Genomic DNA, 20,060 nt, shown 5'->3' with positions numbered 1-20,060 from the left:
ATTTCTCTCTTTCTCTGTCCAATGGCTATCAGACTACAGCATTTGGGCAGGATCCTACTAATCAGTTGTGCTAGCTGGAGCGAGTGCAACAAATCTCAGTAGCACAAGAGGGCCTCCTTCAATCCTCCCCCCGCCCCCCCTCCCCGCCAAACTAGCTTGGGGAGTTAGAAGAAGCCCTAGAATTGGGGGGGGAGGGGGGAGAGAGAGAGGGAGAGGAGGAGAAGGAGGAAGTGATAGTTCTGTCTGGCTTGACAGAATGATTGCAATAATGCAAATTTAATCCCACCCTTTGTTTCTAGTACTGTATGTTTCTAGTCTTGGGTGATAGCCAGTTATGCCTGCGCAACAGTGGAACAAATTTTCACTCATGTAATAGGACTTCCCCTTCCTCTTTTCTCTCCCCCCCCAACCCCCTTTCACAAAAAAAGTTTGCTTTGGAGGGTTAGGGGGGCCCCTGGAGCAGATTTACGGATCATGAGGGGCTGCAGGAGGAAGAGAGGAATAGAAAATGCAATTACACAACATTGAATATCACCATTAGTAGTCCCACTGAAATCAATGACTGAAGTTAGTTAACGTAACACATTTATTTCACTGGGTTTAAGGCATGATCAAGTCTAGATAGACCAATAGATAGATAGCAAAACTTGCCTGAATTAAGAGGTGAAAACTGTGTCTTCCTCCTGAAATTTATCTTTGCAAGCATTATCCTCAACAAGGATGACTGAGCTTCAACCGGGAAACTGTGTCCAGTGCTCCAAAACTGCTGCACCATCTTCTGTGCTCTTCCACTGGTCTTTTCAACCACCTTTCTCTTCTGCCCTTCATACCAAGCAGAATTATTACTTTGCTCCAGAGAGTGGGTAAAGCAACCAGATGGAGCATGTTGATTTTGCACGTGGGGAGAGACAGGTTCAAATCTAAATATCATAGAATCATAGAGTTGGAAGAGACCACAAGGGCCATCGAGTCCAACCCCCTGCCAAGCAGGAAACACCATCAGAGCACTCCTGACATATGGTTGTCAAGCCTCTGCTTAAAGACCTCCAAAGAAGGAGACTCCACCACACTCCTTGGCAGCAAACTCCACTGTCGAACAGCTCTTACTGTCAGGAAGTTCTTCCTAATGTTTAGGTGGAATCTTCTTTCTTGTAGTTTGGATCCATTGCTCTGTATCCGCTTCTCTGGAGCAGCAGAGAAGCTAACTGGGTGGTCACTGGCATCTCTCTTTCAATCCAATCTCCCAGTTATGAAATACCATATATTGCCACCCCTCATTCCATCAGACCCCCTACAAAATAGCCTTATAGTGATTAACAAAATGGAACAGCGAGAATCCTGAAAAACACTTCCCCAAATACATCAAATTATTTAAAATCAGCCTCCAAAGTACCAGGATACATCTTTTAATATGTAAAACATCTGTTTTATAAAAATTATTCCTGAATTAAAAAAAAAAATAGTTGTGACTTTCCAAAAAGGATTCCCCTCCACCCACATCACCTGGCCACCACTCAAGTGTCCCAGCCCATGTGTTAATTAGGACCAGGTTAGGGTCACCTCTTGGCAAACATGACAATTAATTAGTATCTCCCACATATGCTTTTAAGTCACATGCTGAGTACCAGCATTCAGTTGTCACTTGGCAGATGTTTAAGTACTTCCATTATATATAAAACATCAAAGTGGGATGCATTTCTATCTGGAAGCCCTAAACTGAAGTAAAATAATGTAACAGAACACCCAGTTTGGCAAGCTGCAGAGATCTTAAAGATGATGGACATGAAATAAATAAATCCAAGGTGCCTTCTCATCCACTAGATTACTAGCATTGGTGCATATCTACAGGGTCAAGATGAGACACGGCCTGCTCACTGGATCACCTGATCTCTGGGAGAGAATGGGAAATTTTATTCAGGCCTATCTCTGTCTAACAACATTTGTCAAAAGAAAATTCACACAAAATGCTTTGGAAACAAGCACAGGACCTTAAGTCACCACAATCTATTGAAAACATGTGTACTTAAATGTAATGTCTTGTATCCATATGTAGCTTAAGCATTTCCTTCTACACAGCAGTGACATCGCTTAATTTCATACCCGCCATGAGATCTCCTGCTTACATATGGAAATATGAATCACTATTTGTAATGGAAATAATGAGTTGTAGCAGCTGTAACCTGTCATATAAAGAATCAGAACTATAAAAATTAGTGTGGTTACACGGCATTACAATAATTTAGAACTGGGGACAAAGAGGATTCTAATGCTGTACAATATACTATTTATTTTTAGAGATATCAGCAGAAACTCCATTATTAAATGAAACTGGTAATCCATTTGCTTTAAGAGTTTTCCAACTTCCCAAGGAGTATGCTTGAAACCCAATTAAATCTGCAGTCAGACTGAAGATTTTAGAAAGGCCACATTGAATTTCTTATTGTGCCAACGAAGGGTAAAGGTTTTACTGCAGTTTAGCTGCATTTACCATTTTCCTGTGTGATTAGTTTCAGGGGAACAGTGCCCTATTATTAGTACCTGATTCACTGTGCATGAGCATATTGCAGTATTATGCAAACAGTGTTTTCAAATTTGCATAAAAATCCAAGCAATATTAAAATTAAATGTTGACAACTAAACACATGATTCAGTTGTAGGCCATGCCTAAAAATCAGGTACTTTAAATTTCACCTCCATAAACTCTATTTTTTAGTATCAAATGACAGTAAGCAAGCGACTATTACTTCTTATTCTTCTTATCCTTTTGCCTTGGGCATGGTATCCAACTGCAGCCACAACACAGAATCTAGCTCTTACTCTGAACACCAGCAAATCATGCATTTGATTTAAGAGTGTGTATGGTGAAAGTCGCAAATGTTCCATAGTCACTTGTTCTGCCTTGGACAGCAGGGGCTCCTGAAGAAGGCCCTTCATAGAAATTATTAAAATACAAATGGTAAAACAAACGAGTCCCAGCCATGAAGAAGGAACCACCGTATACCTCTGCATGTGGCTTTTCCAGCTTACCTAGAGCAGAAGCTGCTGTACTTGCGAAAATCCAAACTGAATAGCTGAGACAACCTGATAACAGGGAGTTAAACCACAGAATGACAAAATAAATATTGCAACTATCACTTTAGGAACTCTGATTTGGGTTTTGTTTTTTAAAGCCTGAAGTAGCTCCTTATATCACAACCGTTTCCATTCATTACGCCAATCATAAAATACTTGCGCTGCGTAACTACCAGCTGGGGGAAAAGGAGGATCTAGAGTAAGTGCTTCGAAAGGCAGCTGCAAGTTTGACAAGGCTATTGCTTACAAGACTGCTGCAAATCCACAGAGGGGTTTAACTCTCAGCAGAGTTACGTCTTGTACAGGTGGCCCATATAACTTCACGAGGATTCTGTTCCTAATAGTTTTCAAAGTCCACACACCACATTTATTACTATAGTTCTGACTAAGACCCCAAACTATTTTTATGGGACCCTATACAATAGTAATAGTCTAGGATTTAGTTAAGCTTTCAAATCTGAATTATATCTGAGGAAGTGTTGCCCCTCAACATGTAATTAATTCAGGGACAAAACCAAAAGATGGGGCACCAGGATATTACTAAATGTTTTAAAAACTGGCTTCAGCATGTGCTGGTATCTTACACATTAATTTGTCTTTTTCGTTGTGCGTGAATTTCACACGTAAGCAATTGGACGTGTAGAATAGCCAACAAGTACAAGCTGGAGACATCACCAGTAGAGTAGAGAGTAAAAAGTAGAGACATCACCTTGCCAACAAAGGTCTGTATAGTTAAAGCTATGGTTTTCCCAGTAGTGATGTATGGAAGTGAGAGCTGGACCATAAAGAAGGCAGATCGCCGAAGAATTGATGCTTTTGAATTATGGTGCTGGAGGAGACTCTTGAGAGTCCCATGGACTGCAAGAAGAACAAACCGATCCATTCTTAAGGAAATCAGCCCTGAGTGCTCACTGGAAGGACAGATCATGAAGCTGAGGCTCCAGTACTTTGGCCACCTCATGAGAAGAGAAGACTCCCTGGAAAAGACCCTGATGTTGGGAAAGATTGAGGGCACAAGGAGAAGGGAACGACAGAGGACGAGATGGTTGGATAGTGTCTTCGAAGCTACAAACATGAGTCTGACCAAACTGCGGGAGGCAGTGGAAGACAGAAGTGCCTGGCGTGCTCTGGTCCATGGGATCACGAAGAGTCGGACACGACTAAACGACTAAACAACAACAAAAGCTGAAGCCCATTTAGAGTAAGAGCAGGTTGGGGAAATCCTTCCCCCATCCAGCACATCACAGCACTTCCGGGGTTAAATTTGTAGTTTCCTGTTCACTAGCCCAGAAGCTGGAGAATTTAGCACAATAGCAAAATTACTGTACTGCAAGTCAGGGAGGAGAGTGACCTCCCTCACTGTACCCATGGTTCCCAAACCTTTCCCCACACAGACGTGAAAATTGCTGAGGGTGTTGGTACACCACTGAAATGATTTTCCTTGCAATGCATCGCCTGAATGCAGCTCATCAACGGATGGCGGTTTGGGAACCCCTGCTCTACGCTATATGTATGGGAGGGTTTGGAAAGTGCAGTCAGCTGCTGCTGCTGCTTCTTGTTACATATCCCACAAAGCTATTTTTACCCCTATTCTAGGATACATTGTTAGGGGATCTTCACTATTTGCAGCTGAGAGTGTCCTTGAGGGCGCAGCTAACTAAGATCTGTAGAAGCGCTTTTCCTCCGGTCCTAATCAACACTCCCCCAGAACTCTTTGAGCTTCAAAAGGGTCAGAGTTTTCAAAAGTTCAAAGGGATGTGTTGTAGGGATCCTAGGCTAGGCGGTACAAATCGATGAAAGGCAGGGGGCATTTATAGCCCTCTGAACACAGCCTAAAGTGCTTTGAACACACCATCTTCTTATGCGTCTCACAACCCCAAACTAAGCAGTGCCCATATTATTTAAATATTTGTTTAATTTCTATACCAGCTTTCATAAACATATATTCCGGGATGGTTTGCAATGTAATATCCTCTTACTGCAGACTGGGAGCCAAGGCTGAGAGAGAGTAGGTTGCTTAAGGTTGCCTTGGGAGTTCACGGAAGAGGGGTTTGTAGCTCACTCTCTTAATCACAACATTGGGCCAGCTGCGGATCGTAGTGTACAATGAAAGTTCTATGTTTATGTAGCTCACATTTCCATAGGCATAATGAATCTTCCCTTCTTTCAGACATGGTAGTTTGAAAGAGTCCCCTGTTCTTGAAATTTTGGTCAAACGGTCTTAGCTATATTTCAGTGCATATTTTATATTCATTTCCCATCTTATTCCAAAAAGGCAGGATGAGTTATCTGCAGGTTTATTGAGCATCAAAATAGAAACATCTAAATGTTAAACCAGTGTAAGGTTAAAAGGTTATGACTTTCAAAATAATGCGACCTTTGCTCTGGAATGTATTCTAAAACTTGACACCTATTCAATAGTTATCTCCGGGATGCCAATAAGTAGAGAGACTTGGTTGCTTATACAACAAAACCACTTAAATTGATCACTTCCCTTCTTGCCCTACTACCTGAATTTTATTAGTAGCGGCATGTTAACCAGAAGGCTTCAAGCAAATCCTATTGATCAGTTTCACTCCACAGAACCATGTGAGATAAGATTACTCTAAAATCTGTCCTTGTAATTAAGGAAGCAAATTGACTGAAAGGTGTGTTGTGTTGGCATCCTTGTTGAAACACCATTTACATAGTTATTTGGCTGTATCTAGACTATGTGAGTCAAAATTGGTTCCTATTGAAGTCAATGGGATTTAAGTTCAACTTAGTTTGCTTACAACCCCACTGACTCCATGTTAAGGAAGAAAATAAATGCTGTTTTTCAAACCAGTGGCCTTCCAGATTTCTGGATTACAACTCCCATCCACAGCCAACATGACAAAAGGTCAGGGATAATGGGAACTGTAGTCCAATGACATTTGGGGGGCCACAGGTTCCACACCCCTATTTTTTAGAAACACTTTCAACGCAATCTGAAAAAGTGAGCAATAGTTAGAAAACGTACATGAGCTAAATAAGAGAAGTAAAGAAAGAACAATGTCAGCTCTATTCCTAACTTAGAAAGACAAACATCCCCTTATGCATGTGAAGAATGGGAACGAAATCTGCTAGCATTGATGTCAGCTTGCATGTTAAAGCCAACAGATAGCACTTTTAATGTTGACAAACCAGAGAAATAACATACTTTCATGGGTAGAAACAGCATACTGAGTCTTTGAACATTACAGGTGAGAGGGTTACTACCTAGATGCATAAGCTAACCAGGACTAGGCACAGCAGTAGACTCAAGAGAATGCAGGCCAGAAGCAATTACACCAAAGAGCTAGCTCATATGTTACGTTAGCTGCTTGGCTTACATTAGCACATGTGCCTGATGCTTCCAGTTCCCATAATTCACACAATATGTGGGTGATCAATGCAACCTGCAATAAGATCCACAAATCTCACTTCAAACAGTACGCTAATGGTGGGGAATTGGAAGCTCAAGACACTCGGACTTCTGCAAAAGATGCAATTAATTTAAGAACCCATTTTTAAAGTTCAGTTTATTAATTTATACGCTGCCTTTCCAGACACAAAAGATTCATCACTGGTGAATCAAAATATGTCTTTTTCATCATGGACTTAAATGACTTAAACAGTCTGACATTTGCTGGCAATAGGCAAGTTCATAACCACTTTGAAGTTGTTGTTTTTTATAATCAAGTGGTATATAAATTTTATGAAACAAATAAATGAATATATTTCTGGGACTGGTCAGACTGTCTATTTACTACATTTATATTCTGCCTTTCTTGTACGATGGTACCCAAAGCAGCACAAATGGGGTTCCCAGGTGATCCTTCATCTCAGCACCAAACAGACCCAGACCAGTTTAGCTTCAAGAATATTGAGTCATCATGAGCCATTAATACCATGCCCTCTGACCACAACTTCCACCTTCACCATGCTTTTTCTTCCTTGCATGTATGCAAAGAAAATTAGCTAGGTAACTAAATACTACCTTTTTCAGGTCCATTATTGAATCTATATAAAAAAGAATGTCAGCCAGCTCCCAAAAGCTATACATTTGAAAGATCAACCACTATTGACAAACAACAACAACAACAACAACAATACCCCATCCATCTGGGACAACTTATCCCTTTCTTGATCTATATCTTGCATGATTTTACCAATGTAAAAGGCATATTTAAATGTAAAGTTGTGCTTTTCATTGCTTCTCAAATTAAAAAAACATTTTGGATACAGTGCCTTCCTTATTCTTTGTTTACCTCCACAAAAATATTCTATGCCTATAGCTAACAGGAGAACGCTGATGATGGTTGTAAATTCCTGGGTCTTCCACGAACATGAATTCATGAAAGGATCAAGCATGCCGATTTATCAGACATTACTAAGCGCGTTTGAGTAGCCTGAGAACAGCTTCCTCAAAGGAAGATCAAAGGGCTGTGGCTTCTTTTCTTTTTTTATGTGTGTGAAAACTGGCTAAGTTGAAGTGAATATTCCCAGACAGAAAAAGGTTTAAGTAAAGCTGTGTCTGTCAGATTGCTTCAGAAGTTTTCAGGAGTAAACTGTGAACGATAATGAGGACATTGTTTTCACTATGCTACTGCCCATTCTACAATTTCTTCTTAGGACAAAGCTTCAACATGTACACCCCTAGCAGTTGCAAGATGAAAAAGTTTGTGGGTGGGTAGGGAGAGGGGAATGTAAAGAATAGATTTGATTCTTTTCTTGATGTGCACTGTCCCTGACTGCAGGTTGTAGTTGCCCATCGACCATACAAACCAATGTTGTAAAGCACTGCAGTTGCAAGACTACATAGCTTCCTCTTTTTAAAAAAGAGAAATAAAACTCTAGGAGCAAATCAATGCACCTAGAGATAAATACAGCTGGACTGGGAAGGGAAAGAGGAAATATCTCCCTCTACCCTCATGTGCTGTAATCTCTATGAATGAATGCCACACCCCTCTCATACAGTTCTTGTAATGGCAGGCAGTTTGTCTCCCCAGACAAGTGTAATTTTCCCCAGGGAGAGATGCCAACTTGAATAAAATAGGGGGGGGCAGGTAAGCCTCACCCTGCATAATTGATCACATGACATGGCGCACACACACCATTTGAATACAAATGCCCATCAATGTTTTTGGGGGTGGCCCCTCAAATATTTTATGGGGGGGCTGAAGGGACCACAGCCTCTAGGACAGCCTTTCTCAACCTTGTGTCCCCAGATATTTTGGCCTACAACTCCCATCATCCCTGACCACTGGTCCTGTGAGCTAGGGATCATGGGAGTTGTAGGCCAAAAACATCTGGGGACCCAAGGTAGAGAACCACTGCTCTAGGAGTTGGTGAATGCCCATAGCAAATAGAACCCTTCCTTGTTGCACGGACACAGCAATGCCCACAACTGTTATCACACTGTGCTGCATTCAGGAGGGGATAGCTCCAAGCCTGTATTGGGAGGAGGGTAGCATTGAGAGAGAGTATGAAAATGGGAACTGGGGAGAGCAGGCAAGGGAATAAAGGAGATAGCTGAGTATGCACAAGGTCACTGCAAATGGGTGAAAAGAAGCCTTCTGAGCATGGGCCAACCCAAACTCAACCAGCTTAAGGAAATAAATATCTCCAAGTTCAGACTACACTACAGTTCATCAAACTATGCACGAAGATTACAAAGAGTCACCTGGAAGGAACAGTTGTGTTAATCCAATTTAGATCTAATTAGCTAAGGAGGTGATGAATTTTTTCCATCAAGCCCTGGTGCAAACTACTTAAGTCAGCAGCTAGGATAAAATCAGAAACATGCGAAGCATGTTTTGAAAGGCACTTCCCCTAAATAATCAAAAATATTGAACTACAAAGGAATCCCAAGAAATAGAGGTCTGCTAAAAAGAAGAAAAAAAGGAAAATAAAATGCCAAGGTTCTAAAGAATCAATTATTTGCTTCATAGAAGCACCAGTGTTTCTTACCACTTTACACCCTCTGCTAAACCAAAACAGGCCACAAAACCAGCAGCCTGATGCATTAGTCATCCAAGTTCGGTGTAATATAAAACATCCCTTTGGAGGAGTTTCAACATGTCCACCACAGCTTTCATTCATGTCTTCAAAGCATTAATAATGCCAAAGAGAAAAGCAATGCAATGAGAGGAATCACGAAGACCAACGAAAGCCGGGATAAGTCTTGATATAAAACAGGCCTTTATCATCTCTATGTCCATTTAATGCTATCATATGTGAAGTTACCACACCCAGAGCATCCTAAAAACCAGAGTCATGTGTATTAACCATTCTTTCAAATTAAGTCCTGAAGTACCAGAAACCACATCTACACATGGAATCATGGCAGAAGCACCAGGGAATTTCTTTTGAAAAGGATGATGAACTTTCCAATATGACAGGATGCATTTAAAGTTTAGGTACTGAAAAGGAGACTTAATTTCTTTGTGAGTCAGAACATTTTGAAGCGAGGAGTCGGTAATCAAAGTTGCATACCATAGGGAAATGGAATATATGCTTCAAAGAGTGATTGTGTTGATTCATAAATCAATTACTTATGCTAAAAGACCCATTACAGAATGGGGCATCCCCCATTCAGGGCCTTAAATCTTCCAGAATTACTAATAAAAACTTTTTTTTAAGTGTCTTTTTAAAAATATATATACATATATTTTAAAAATATGACAAAATACATAAATACAAAATACATAAATATAGATTTATCAATATTCTGAATTTAATCAAATTGATTCAACAATGAGCAATTATAAATGCCACAGGAACTTATTTTGAAAAATCGCAGTTATTTTGAAAAAAATGTACCTGATTTCTGCCAAACAGGCACAGAAAATTCTTATATTTAAGGAATATTTATAAAGTTAAAAGTTATAACTTCACAGAATATAATAAACAGTATACAGTTTTGAAGAAGTAAAAAACAAACTGTTGCCAGATTGACAGAATATATAAGTAAAGTTCCAGAAGATTTTATCATGTGCTGCTTCACAGATACAACTCATAAAGGGCAACTATATTTATTTTTTTAAACACACACAGAAAATGTATTCACTCGCTCTGAAATATAATATATTATGTGTGTAACTATTCATCTGGCATGTCAGACAGTTATATTAGGGACACCTCTGTATTACAAACCACCTGCCACTGTGATGGAATAACATAACAGCATGGTATTTAATTCAGGTTCCTTCTAACCACTTTATCCAGCTGTGGGGGGGGGGGGGAGGAAAACACTTTTTCCAAATCCACGTTCCATCCATGTTTTCTGGTTAGGGTACTAAGCAATAGCTGCAATGCTCATCATCTTAGCTTTCTAAAACAGTCCATAAGTGAATATTGCTGGGAATATTCTGAGATAAGAGCAAGCTAATGTAGAACTCCAGATATGAGTGAGAAAAGTTGCCGCTTTCCCCACTCACTGGTTTTAAGTTGATTCATCTCATCACGTTGCTTTAAATTTTCTTATGTCTTCTTCATCACACACCTTCCAAAATATACCACCAGGTCCCACTTCACCCAGTTGTTTTTTTAAAAATGCTTTTCTTCTCACAATTCTTTTAAAAGAAGTTGCTATATACTCGGTAAATGAGCATGTTGCTCCACTCCAATTTAACCAACCATTTTCAGGTGTAATACAATGTTCTTGTTGCCGTCACATTCAATCTCTGCCATTTCTAAGTAGGGCTAGGGAAAACGGCTTCTGAAACACCAGAGAGCTGCTGCCAACTAGATGGTCTGGCTTGGTAGAAAGAAGCTTCCTAGGTTAGGTTCCTGTAATGTAACACCAGCATTGCAGGTAGATCCTCAGGTACACCCCGAGGATATTTCTTCAGCTGCCCAGGCACAATCCCACAAACAGATCTACATGGCAACTCAACAGACAATTCTGACTGTACTGAGGGGACATGCACATCACATGCACTGGGTATAAAATTCTCTGTGCTTCAGATATCTATGAGCGCTTCCAAGTTATTGATATTTGTGGTTTGGATTCAATCCAAATGGATTTAGTGTTCTTGTACGACTGGACCTAATGGTCAGGGGTCCCTTTACCTTTTTTTACAACAAACTCATTTCAAACACTCAAATGCACATTTTTATGGTTAAAAAATGATGGGAAATATGGAATAAAAAATTCTTGAAACAATGTATAACCAGGGGGGTTTTTTTGTCAGAACTCGCCAGAACTCAGTTCTGGTACCTCTTAGTTGGGCGCCATTGCCATTCTAAGAGAACGAGGGAGGGGTTTGTGGTGAGTTCTGGCACCTCTTTTTCTAGAAAAATAGCACTGCGTATAACCTCCCCACAAATCTGGCTAGATTTGCAAATAAGCAGCCAACGTTCCCTAGACTTTTGGCAAACTTTTTGCACACAGATAAGGATGTACCCTCAATCTGCAGGTCATCTGGAAGCAGTCTATATGTAAACAGGTGTAGTACTTCAGTACTTTATTTTGTAATAACATAACAACTTCATAACAATACAAGTAAATTGCTAGAATCTTTGATAAGACTCAAGATCGAATTGAATTGTCATCTTCACAGTTCAGATGCAGTTTTATTTAACAATATATTTTGTGTTACTTTAGGTTTTTACCATTGGTTTTTGATCTTCCTTCACCAGGTATTTGGAAATGCGTTCCAGAAGTAACAGTACGGAACATTCTTCCAAGTCAAAACATTCTCAAAAAATGCCAAGTGACACTTATACAGAAGACACCCCTGGCACCGAGAAGGTAAAAATGAAGAGGAGAAAAACAGAAAAGGACTTTGCAGCAACAACAGACACTATCCTGAGAAGCCCTGATTCAGACAAGAAACAAAGAAACTATTCCAAAAAGGGAGAAGATCTTTCTCGCGATGATCTTTTATTTCTTCTGAGCGTGCTTGAGGGAGAATTACAAGTCAGTATATATTTTTGTTTTATTATAAATACACAGCTCTTGCTTCCCATTTTGAGAGCTCTGGTGCTATCACTGATGTAAAAACAATATGAATATATTAATTTACATGTGACAAATAAGACATCAGACTGTGGTTTTTTTAAAAAAGTCAGTGATAATGTAGCATAGTGATTTACAGAGCAATCCTCTGCATATCTATTCATAATTAAGTCTCACTGACTTCATTAGGAATTGCTCCCACGTAAGTGTTTATAGGGCTGCAGTCTAAAAGAAAGAACTGTGTGAAACGCTACCTGTCAAGATGAAAAGGGGGAAAGGCAATCAAACACATTGGGTTTTTCAGAAATACAGGTACTTATACATCCAACTTCACAGGAACATGGGAAGCAGATTTATACCACGTCATGCTATTTGTTCATCCAGCCAGTATTGTACACTCTGACTGGCAGCATGTATTGTCTACTCTGATTGATTTCAAGGTCTCCATTACCTGATTCCTGGGTTTTTGTGTTTTTACTCTGGAAATACTGGGATTTAGGATTTTCCATATGGCACTCTACCACTGAGCTATGGCTCCTTCCACTTTAAGAGTGCAGTCCAGCTCAAGCGAAGCACTTTTATGTGTCATTTATTTCATTACAGCCAAAGGGGATTTCAAAAGCTTGGCTTCACCTGGGCTATACATTATCTCTTTTCAAAATAAATGATAGACTCCATCTCTCCGCTTGCGTGTTGTCAAAGCAGCTAAAGATACAGAAGCAGAGTCTCCACCGGCCATGACTGTAAAAGGCTTTTTATTATTATTAGTAGCATCTTACATCAGCCAATTTAAAGCGTCTGCTTCTTCTAAGGGCTTTGAGGGATCTAAGCCATGACACCTGAAATCCAACATCCTTAATACCATTAATTATTTTTGAAAAAATCTTGGCCACGTGTATGGAGTATTGTATTGTATAGGTAATCACAAACATACACGGGTCACCCTGCCAACTTCTAGGCCAATTAATCTTGTTTTAAAGAGCTGCCATTATTGCATGCTATTGGAATGCACGCTGCGGAAGGTCACATCCTCTGCAATGTGTACCTCGCTGGCTTCAGTGCACAACCACGTATATGTAACAATAGTAGCAGACGGTTTTCTGGTTTGACTTAAAACAACAAAGGGTGACTTTGTACCCTTGCTCCTTGACTTCCCCCAGGAGGAATGAGTGACACGAAACTCCAAAAACAGCTGCCAATACCTTCAAGTCATTCTTTTCCTTATAGAACTTGACCAGTAAGAAAAAGCACGCGTTTGACTATAAAGCATTACGTTATCTGTTTGGCCATCCCACCCTAAGATGTGCATGTTGGGGGCCTCTTATCTCCACCAAGGATAGCCAATGTGGTACCATCCATACATATTGAGCTACAACTCACATCAGTCTCCACCAGCATGGTCAAAGGACAGGGGAGATGGGAGTTGTTTCCAGCAACATCTGGGAGACACCACATTTCCTACTGCTGATTGACAGTCCTTTTTTTATGGCCATATTTCCATACACACTGCCAACATATGGAAGATACAGGCATTGACTAAAATGGAAAGTGACTGATTGGGATAAGGGGATGGCAACAGAAGCCAAAGGTAAGAGAACAAAGAATGTGGTAGGCAAAGGTGAAGGAGGGGGGGAAGGGATGAAACATTTTTAAAAATTACTACTGTTGTCTTATAACAAGGATGGGGAACTGGTAGCCCTTGGCATTGCAAATGGTCAGAGATGGTGAGAGTTGAGTGTCCAATGACACCTGGAGGGCAACAGGTTTCCTACTCCTGTTTAAAGAGGCAAAGTTTTCCTTTTCCAATCACTCACGTGCCAGATGAATTGACAAAGGACTGGCAGCAGTAAAAGCAACTTGCATGAAAAGCTGACCTTAAAAAATAAAATAAAAAATGCAGGAATTAATTCAATACCATTGTTGCAAGCAGCTGATATCCAGAATTCATCTCACTGGAGTAACTGTGTTTTCTCAGGCGCAGGATGAAGTCATAGGAGTTTTAAAGGCTGAAAAAATTAACCTGGCTTTACTTGAAGCGCAATATGGCTTTGTTACTCCAAAAAAGGTCCTTGAAGCACTTCAGCGAGATGCTATACAAGCCAAGGCTACACTATGGCAGGAGGATATCTATGAAAAGCCCATGGGAGAGGTAGGTATGATGCATGTTTTAAAGCAGGATGTATGAATGCAGGGATCAGTCCTCCAACCCAGTGAATCAAAGGAACGAGTCTCGTTGATTTAACTAGTGAAGGGCAAGTGCCAGCAAAGCAAAATATTGTTTTGTTGAATTCTACAAACAGTGAGCTCAGAGCTTAAAGATGCCAGCCTTTAAATCCCCACTACGAAACTGACACACACTTCTGCTTTGAAAGCAAGCAAGATGAAGGCAAACCTAACTTCCAAGCGAGATGAAGGCAAACCTAACTGTCAAATGGTAAAAAGCCTAAGTAGTCAACGAATCCCGAAGCCCGCAGTTAGATTCCTAAACCAACAACTGTGGACTCTTATCACTGAACTTTGGGAACTGTTTGTAAACCAGAAGAACCCTTGTGAACACATGCACTGCAACTCTTCCCAGCCCAGCTATAACCTCCCTGAAATCCGCCCCCCGCCCGAGCTTGGGAGGTAAAGGCCTCCACTTGCTAATACAGGCTTTTTTCAAGCCTAATTTCAGCAGGGGATGAAACTGTGGGCACCATGCAAGGCTTCTGTGAATCATGGGCTAAGGAATCGTCCATATATTATGCCACACTTCTGAAGACCTGCTCCCCTCATTTTAAGACCTGCCTTACCCATTTTAACCAAAACCCTTCCTCTTTTGTTTCTCTTCCTCTCACCCTTGATGTAACATACCTTTTCTTCTTAGTGTTTTGTTTGGATTGGATATGCTTCCAGGGGAAGGAAGTTGGTAGGTTGGTCAACCCACTGATATCCACTGTAGAATGTGCATCATCATCACCAGTACCACTCCTGTTCTGTCTACACAAACTACTTATTTGGGGACAGTAACTTATTGAATCATTTGCCTGCTGATTACCTTGGTGATACCTTGGTTCTCGAATGGCATACCGAAGTTGTCAAAAGCTGCAAACCTGGAAGTAAGTGTTCTGGTTTGTGAACATTTTTCGGAAGCTGAACGTCCAACGCAGCTTCTGATTGAGTGCAGAAAGCTCCTGCAGCCAATCGGAAGCTGCACCTTGGTTTTCAAACGGTTTTGGGAGTCTAACGGACTCCCAGAGTGGATTAAGTTTGAGAACCAAGGTACCACTGCATCTCTAGACTGTAGAGTTCCCTAGAAAGATGTTTCAACATCCAGCATTGAGAGATACTCTACATTTGGAGCTTGCTAAAGAACTATGAATGATGAAAATGATGAAAAGTAATAAAATGTGAGCCAATATCTATCTGCATTCCTAAATGCTTTCCTCCTCACTCAAACACACATGCTTCTGGTATACAGCTCATTACAGCTCACTATAAACGACATCATGAATAGAATTCTTCCACAGGGCACTTTCCAGACTTCAGAAAGAAACATACGATAAAGTTCATTTCACATACGCAACCAATGTCACACAAAAAGGTTAGAATGCGTTTCCAGATCTTGAAGCCTTAACCCTCTAGTTATGATACAATTCTCTTGAAGTTCAGGTGCAGAGGTCAATGCCTTTTCAAAACACTGTAGGGTATTAGGTCATAGAAGCTCTGAGCACAAAAGGAAATGATCCAAGGAAGGAACAGTCTTGCCTCCCCACAAATTTCCAAAACATAATTTGGACTTCTAGCTTGCATACATTATACAAATGTTTTCTTCCTAACGTTACATGGCAGCAAATGAGTTTCTAGCGCCACTTTCCTTGGCAATATCAAAGGCAAAGAAAAACATTCTGAAAATAGTAAAAAATGGTACAGATCCCTCATGCTGACTGGAGTCCTGGAAACGGAAGAAACTGATAAACACCATGCAGAACATTTTGCAGAACACTGTAACTTTAAATAGAATTTGGAAAAGATAAAGTGTACATTCATTTGTTTCTAATGTTTATGAAATAAATAAAAGAGAGAGAAAGGGCCACCAGGACCAGTTACAGCTGGAGTGCCAGGAAGAAGCAAATTACTATGTGACTTCCCCACACTAATTCTGTCAATGTACCTCATTGCCTGGCTCTCACAGTCCCTGCTATTCTAATTGCTGGTTTCTCAGGAGCATTCCCTAAGATGCTGCCAACAATGTGACAGCTTTGCCAGTTGAGAATTGCCAAGCTTATCCTATGTGCGTCTTGGTTCCAGTTCTATACTTGGGACAAGTATACACATTTCCAAGAGGACAAATATGTGCAGCTTTCTTCACTCCTATAATGAAGTATTAAGAGAGGCAGACAACCTGGTTTTGAAATCATTAAGAACTTCATCTCACTTGTTGCCAGTTTAGCTCATTTCTCTTTGGCAACAACAACTCAAGCTATCGTTTCATAAAGACCAATTCACTCAAGCCACAACTGGTGGGTGTTGACCCACCAACCACTGCCACATTTACCATTTATGTGCACAGGATATGATGTCACATGAAACTGTCCTAAGAGACTAAAGGACATACAGTCAAGTTATGTTGCCAGAGGGAGGCAGGGGGAGCTTCATTTCTGTGGGAAACCTCAGCATCTTACCCGTAGCGAATTGTTTTGTCACTACTGAGCCCACTGTGTGGCAGTTCTGGTGATAAGTAAGCAATTTCCCTACCACCACTGCTCTTCACAGTGCCAACCCTGTGGAGCTTTTGTGTGGTTTAGGGGCTCCTACGATTTTGTCCGACAGGAGATGTAAAGGATCCCTCGGTAGCAAGCATTTGAAGATAAAATTGTTTGTATCCACCACAATTTGGATACCGCAGTTTATGCCGATCAGATAAAAATGATGTCCAGAACACTATCTGGCTCCATTTTGTTGGATTTCAGTCATTAAGGACCCAGAATATGGGCATGGCACTTGGCTAACTGCCTGAATGTTCAACCCTTGCCATGCTTCACTTATTACAGCTAGTGGGTCTGAGTACAGAAGATGGCAAATGCCTCTTTGAGAGAATAGGTGCTCCCAGCCACATTAAAAGGTATGACCATTACTAAAGAAAACTGCAGTGGACCCAGAAACCTGAACAATTGTCAACTCATTACTAACATTCCCTTGGGACAGGTGATCAAGTAGGTGATTGCCAGCCAACTCCAAGCACATTTTGGATGAAACTAATTATCTAAATCCATTTCAGTCAGACTTCAAAGCAGGATTTGGCATAGAAACCAGACTGGACACATAGAAAGATGACATTTGCTGGGAGAGAGATGGGAAAGTGCAACTTTGTTCTTTTGGACCTCTCAATAGCTTTTGATAGTCTTGACCATACAACCCTTTTGGAGAGGCTGTGAAAGTTCAGTGCTGGGGGTATTGCTTCTTAGTGGCTCCACTCATGCCTTGGTGCTGATTCCAGAAGATGGTGCTTGAGTATTTTTGCTCTGCTCCTTGACATTTATGCCTCAGAGTCTCTGAAGAGTTCTATTCCCCCCCCCCCCCCCAAATCATATACATGCAACTGGAGTGAGGTCATTTTGAGATTTGGCTGTGGTGTCATCAGTATGAAGATGACACCCTGCGTTCCTTTTCATCTAGCACAGGTGAGGCAGTGGGAGTAATAAATCAGAGCCTGGAAATGGCAATGGATTGGATGAGGGCCAATAAACTGAAGCTCAATCCAGACAAGATAAAAGCACTCTTAATGGGTGGTTTAAATATTTGCCTACGTTCATGGTATCAACCCCCAAGATTCGGGCTCATGTTCTGGGAGTGGTATGAGAACTAACAGGGCCATGTTTAGATACAGTAAGTAAGAAACACATTTACTGAGATGGAGAATGATATGGTTAAAAACATTTAGGTTCTTATTTCCATATTGCCATATTATTCCTTATGCATGACAAGCTTAGAGTAGTTATAGCAGATTAGTCGTCATTTACCTGGACAATGAGAATAACTTAACGTGTAACACAGCTCTTTCAAAATTATACATTCATCTTAAAGTAGCAGAGGAGATCTGTGCACTTAAGCAGACTGCTGAACCCACGACTGTAGATATACATCTTCCTTGATATCATGACTCTCATCTGAATCCTAATATAACTGATATAAACTGAGCTTCTGGTGCAAATATGGATACACATCCCCTCCTGGGGTCACTAGGTGCATGCAACAAGTTACATGCAACTAAAGAAGATTGATTTAGCTAGGTTTTATGAAAACCATCCTCTCCTTGCCTTCTTTCTCCTGGGAAACAGCTACTCTTGAACTATCTTTAACTCTCTGGCACTGAACCACCAATAGCAAGTTTAAAACAGTACTGTGCTTGCGCTGTAGCCCTTAACTACCATGCAAGGCCATGAATTACATGCGTCACTGAAGAGCTGTACAAATGCCAACATAAATAAAAAATAATCAACTACTTTGGCCTGATTTTTTTTTTAAAGAATTCACTCTGGCCTCACAAATTTATGACTGATTGCAGACAAATTTATCAGAAAGGTAGTTTTGTATGTAGAAAAAAAACACCAACCAACAAAATATCTGTTGCAGATCAGAAAAATCCCACCGAGACAGACCTTCTGACAAAACTATATAGTCTAGACTATCTTGGTCAAAGGGCTTCCAGCTCTGGCAAAATACTAAAGAATAAGAGAAATCTGTTCTGTTTTTATATTTCCCTTCATTAGGCTCTTGTTCAGTTCATTAGTATAGCAGCAGCAGCAGCAGCAGCAAAGAACTTTCATCACTTCATAGGGAAGCTGAAACTAATAATTACATGGAACCGGGCCTCTTGCCTTCCTAGACTGAACAAAAAGTTAATATGCATCACAGCTAGACAAAGAGCACTCCATCAATTAAGCACCGAGCCAAAAGGGGAAGGGAAGTTTCCAAATAAGACAAAACATTTGAATAAATCATATTCGTACAGAAGCACACTGGGAACCAAATCAGAAAGTACTAATGAACCTCACCAATATCAGGTGTCATCAGTAAGATCAAGAACTAAAAAGTAAGGTGGCACAACCTACAGGGAGTCTCACTGGGTTCTCAAATGAGGGAATAGAGGAAGGTCATAATCCTGACTTGAGTACGTCGCTGGTAGGGGGATTTATCAGAACCAGACAGAAACCTGAAGGCCTGTGCTCTTCATCACATCTTCTTGCCCTTTAAGAATCCCTAAATTAACACAATGGAAGCTGAGTAATACATTCTTTAGGATAAGGCCTGTACCAATTTAATCCCCCCATAGATATTACTAATGTTACTTCCTGGTAAAATCAATAATTAAAATGACTGTTCTCCCCCCCCCCCCCCCCACACACAAAAACCCTACAGAAATGAAGGAAATCACAGTACTGTGTTATTCTTTTCAGCTTGACAAAGTTGCTGAGAAGCATAAAGAAACTCACAGACGGATGCTGGAACAGCTCTTAATGGTAGAAAAATCTCACAGGCAAACCCTGTACGATCTGGAGGAGGAGAAGAGGAAACATGCAGAGTACATGGAGAAAAGCGATGAGTTTACCAATTTACTGGAACAAGAACAAGAAAGGTAGGACATATTTAAAGCTACCAAGTAGACTTCAAAATCTTAGTACTTTGTAAGTACCTTTAAAAAACATACTCCTGATTTGTATCCAACATTAGACCACATCAAGAACATGTTATGGGGTATGTACTGCATGACCTTTCGTGACATAATGCGGTAAAGTTAATAGAGCCTGCTAGCCTTTTAATATCATCCTAGAAATGTATCTCTCCCCCCCCCCCTTTGTACTTCCCCATCTCCCATATTTCCTTCCTCTTTGTGGATAAGGCCTCTTCTGATTTTTCTTGAGAATTATCTTCTTCTTCTTCTTCTTCTTTTGGTAGTGCAAAGGCAGAGAGATAAATTTATATTAAATGTTGATATAACCTGAACAAGTCTTTAAGGTCTCCTGCCAGTCACAAAAACTTA

The 20,060-nt window shown here is 40.5% G+C and overlaps 1 protein-coding gene across 1 annotated transcript in view; it reads left to right on the top strand.

The window, feature by feature from the left end:
- FILIP1L (filamin A interacting protein 1 like) overlaps positions 1-20,060 on the top strand; it is a 155,932-nt gene that overhangs the window by 76,565 nt on the left and 59,307 nt on the right. Inside the window, exons 2-4 of the mRNA XM_083736147.1 lie at positions 11,719-11,998; positions 14,013-14,186; positions 19,477-19,655. Coding sequence (XP_083592273.1) covers positions 11,729-11,998; positions 14,013-14,186; positions 19,477-19,655 — 623 coding nt within the window. The 5' untranslated portion in view covers positions 11,719-11,728. The remainder of the gene's footprint in view (positions 1-11,718; positions 11,999-14,012; positions 14,187-19,476; positions 19,656-20,060) is intronic.

Source organism: Podarcis gaigeae, assembly GCF_964106915.1.
Source record: "Podarcis gaigeae genome assembly, chromosome: 4".
In the NCBI taxonomy this organism is placed as follows: domain Eukaryota; kingdom Metazoa; phylum Chordata; class Lepidosauria; order Squamata; family Lacertidae; genus Podarcis; species Podarcis gaigeae.
This window is presented reverse-complemented; position numbering and strand designations above follow the sequence as displayed.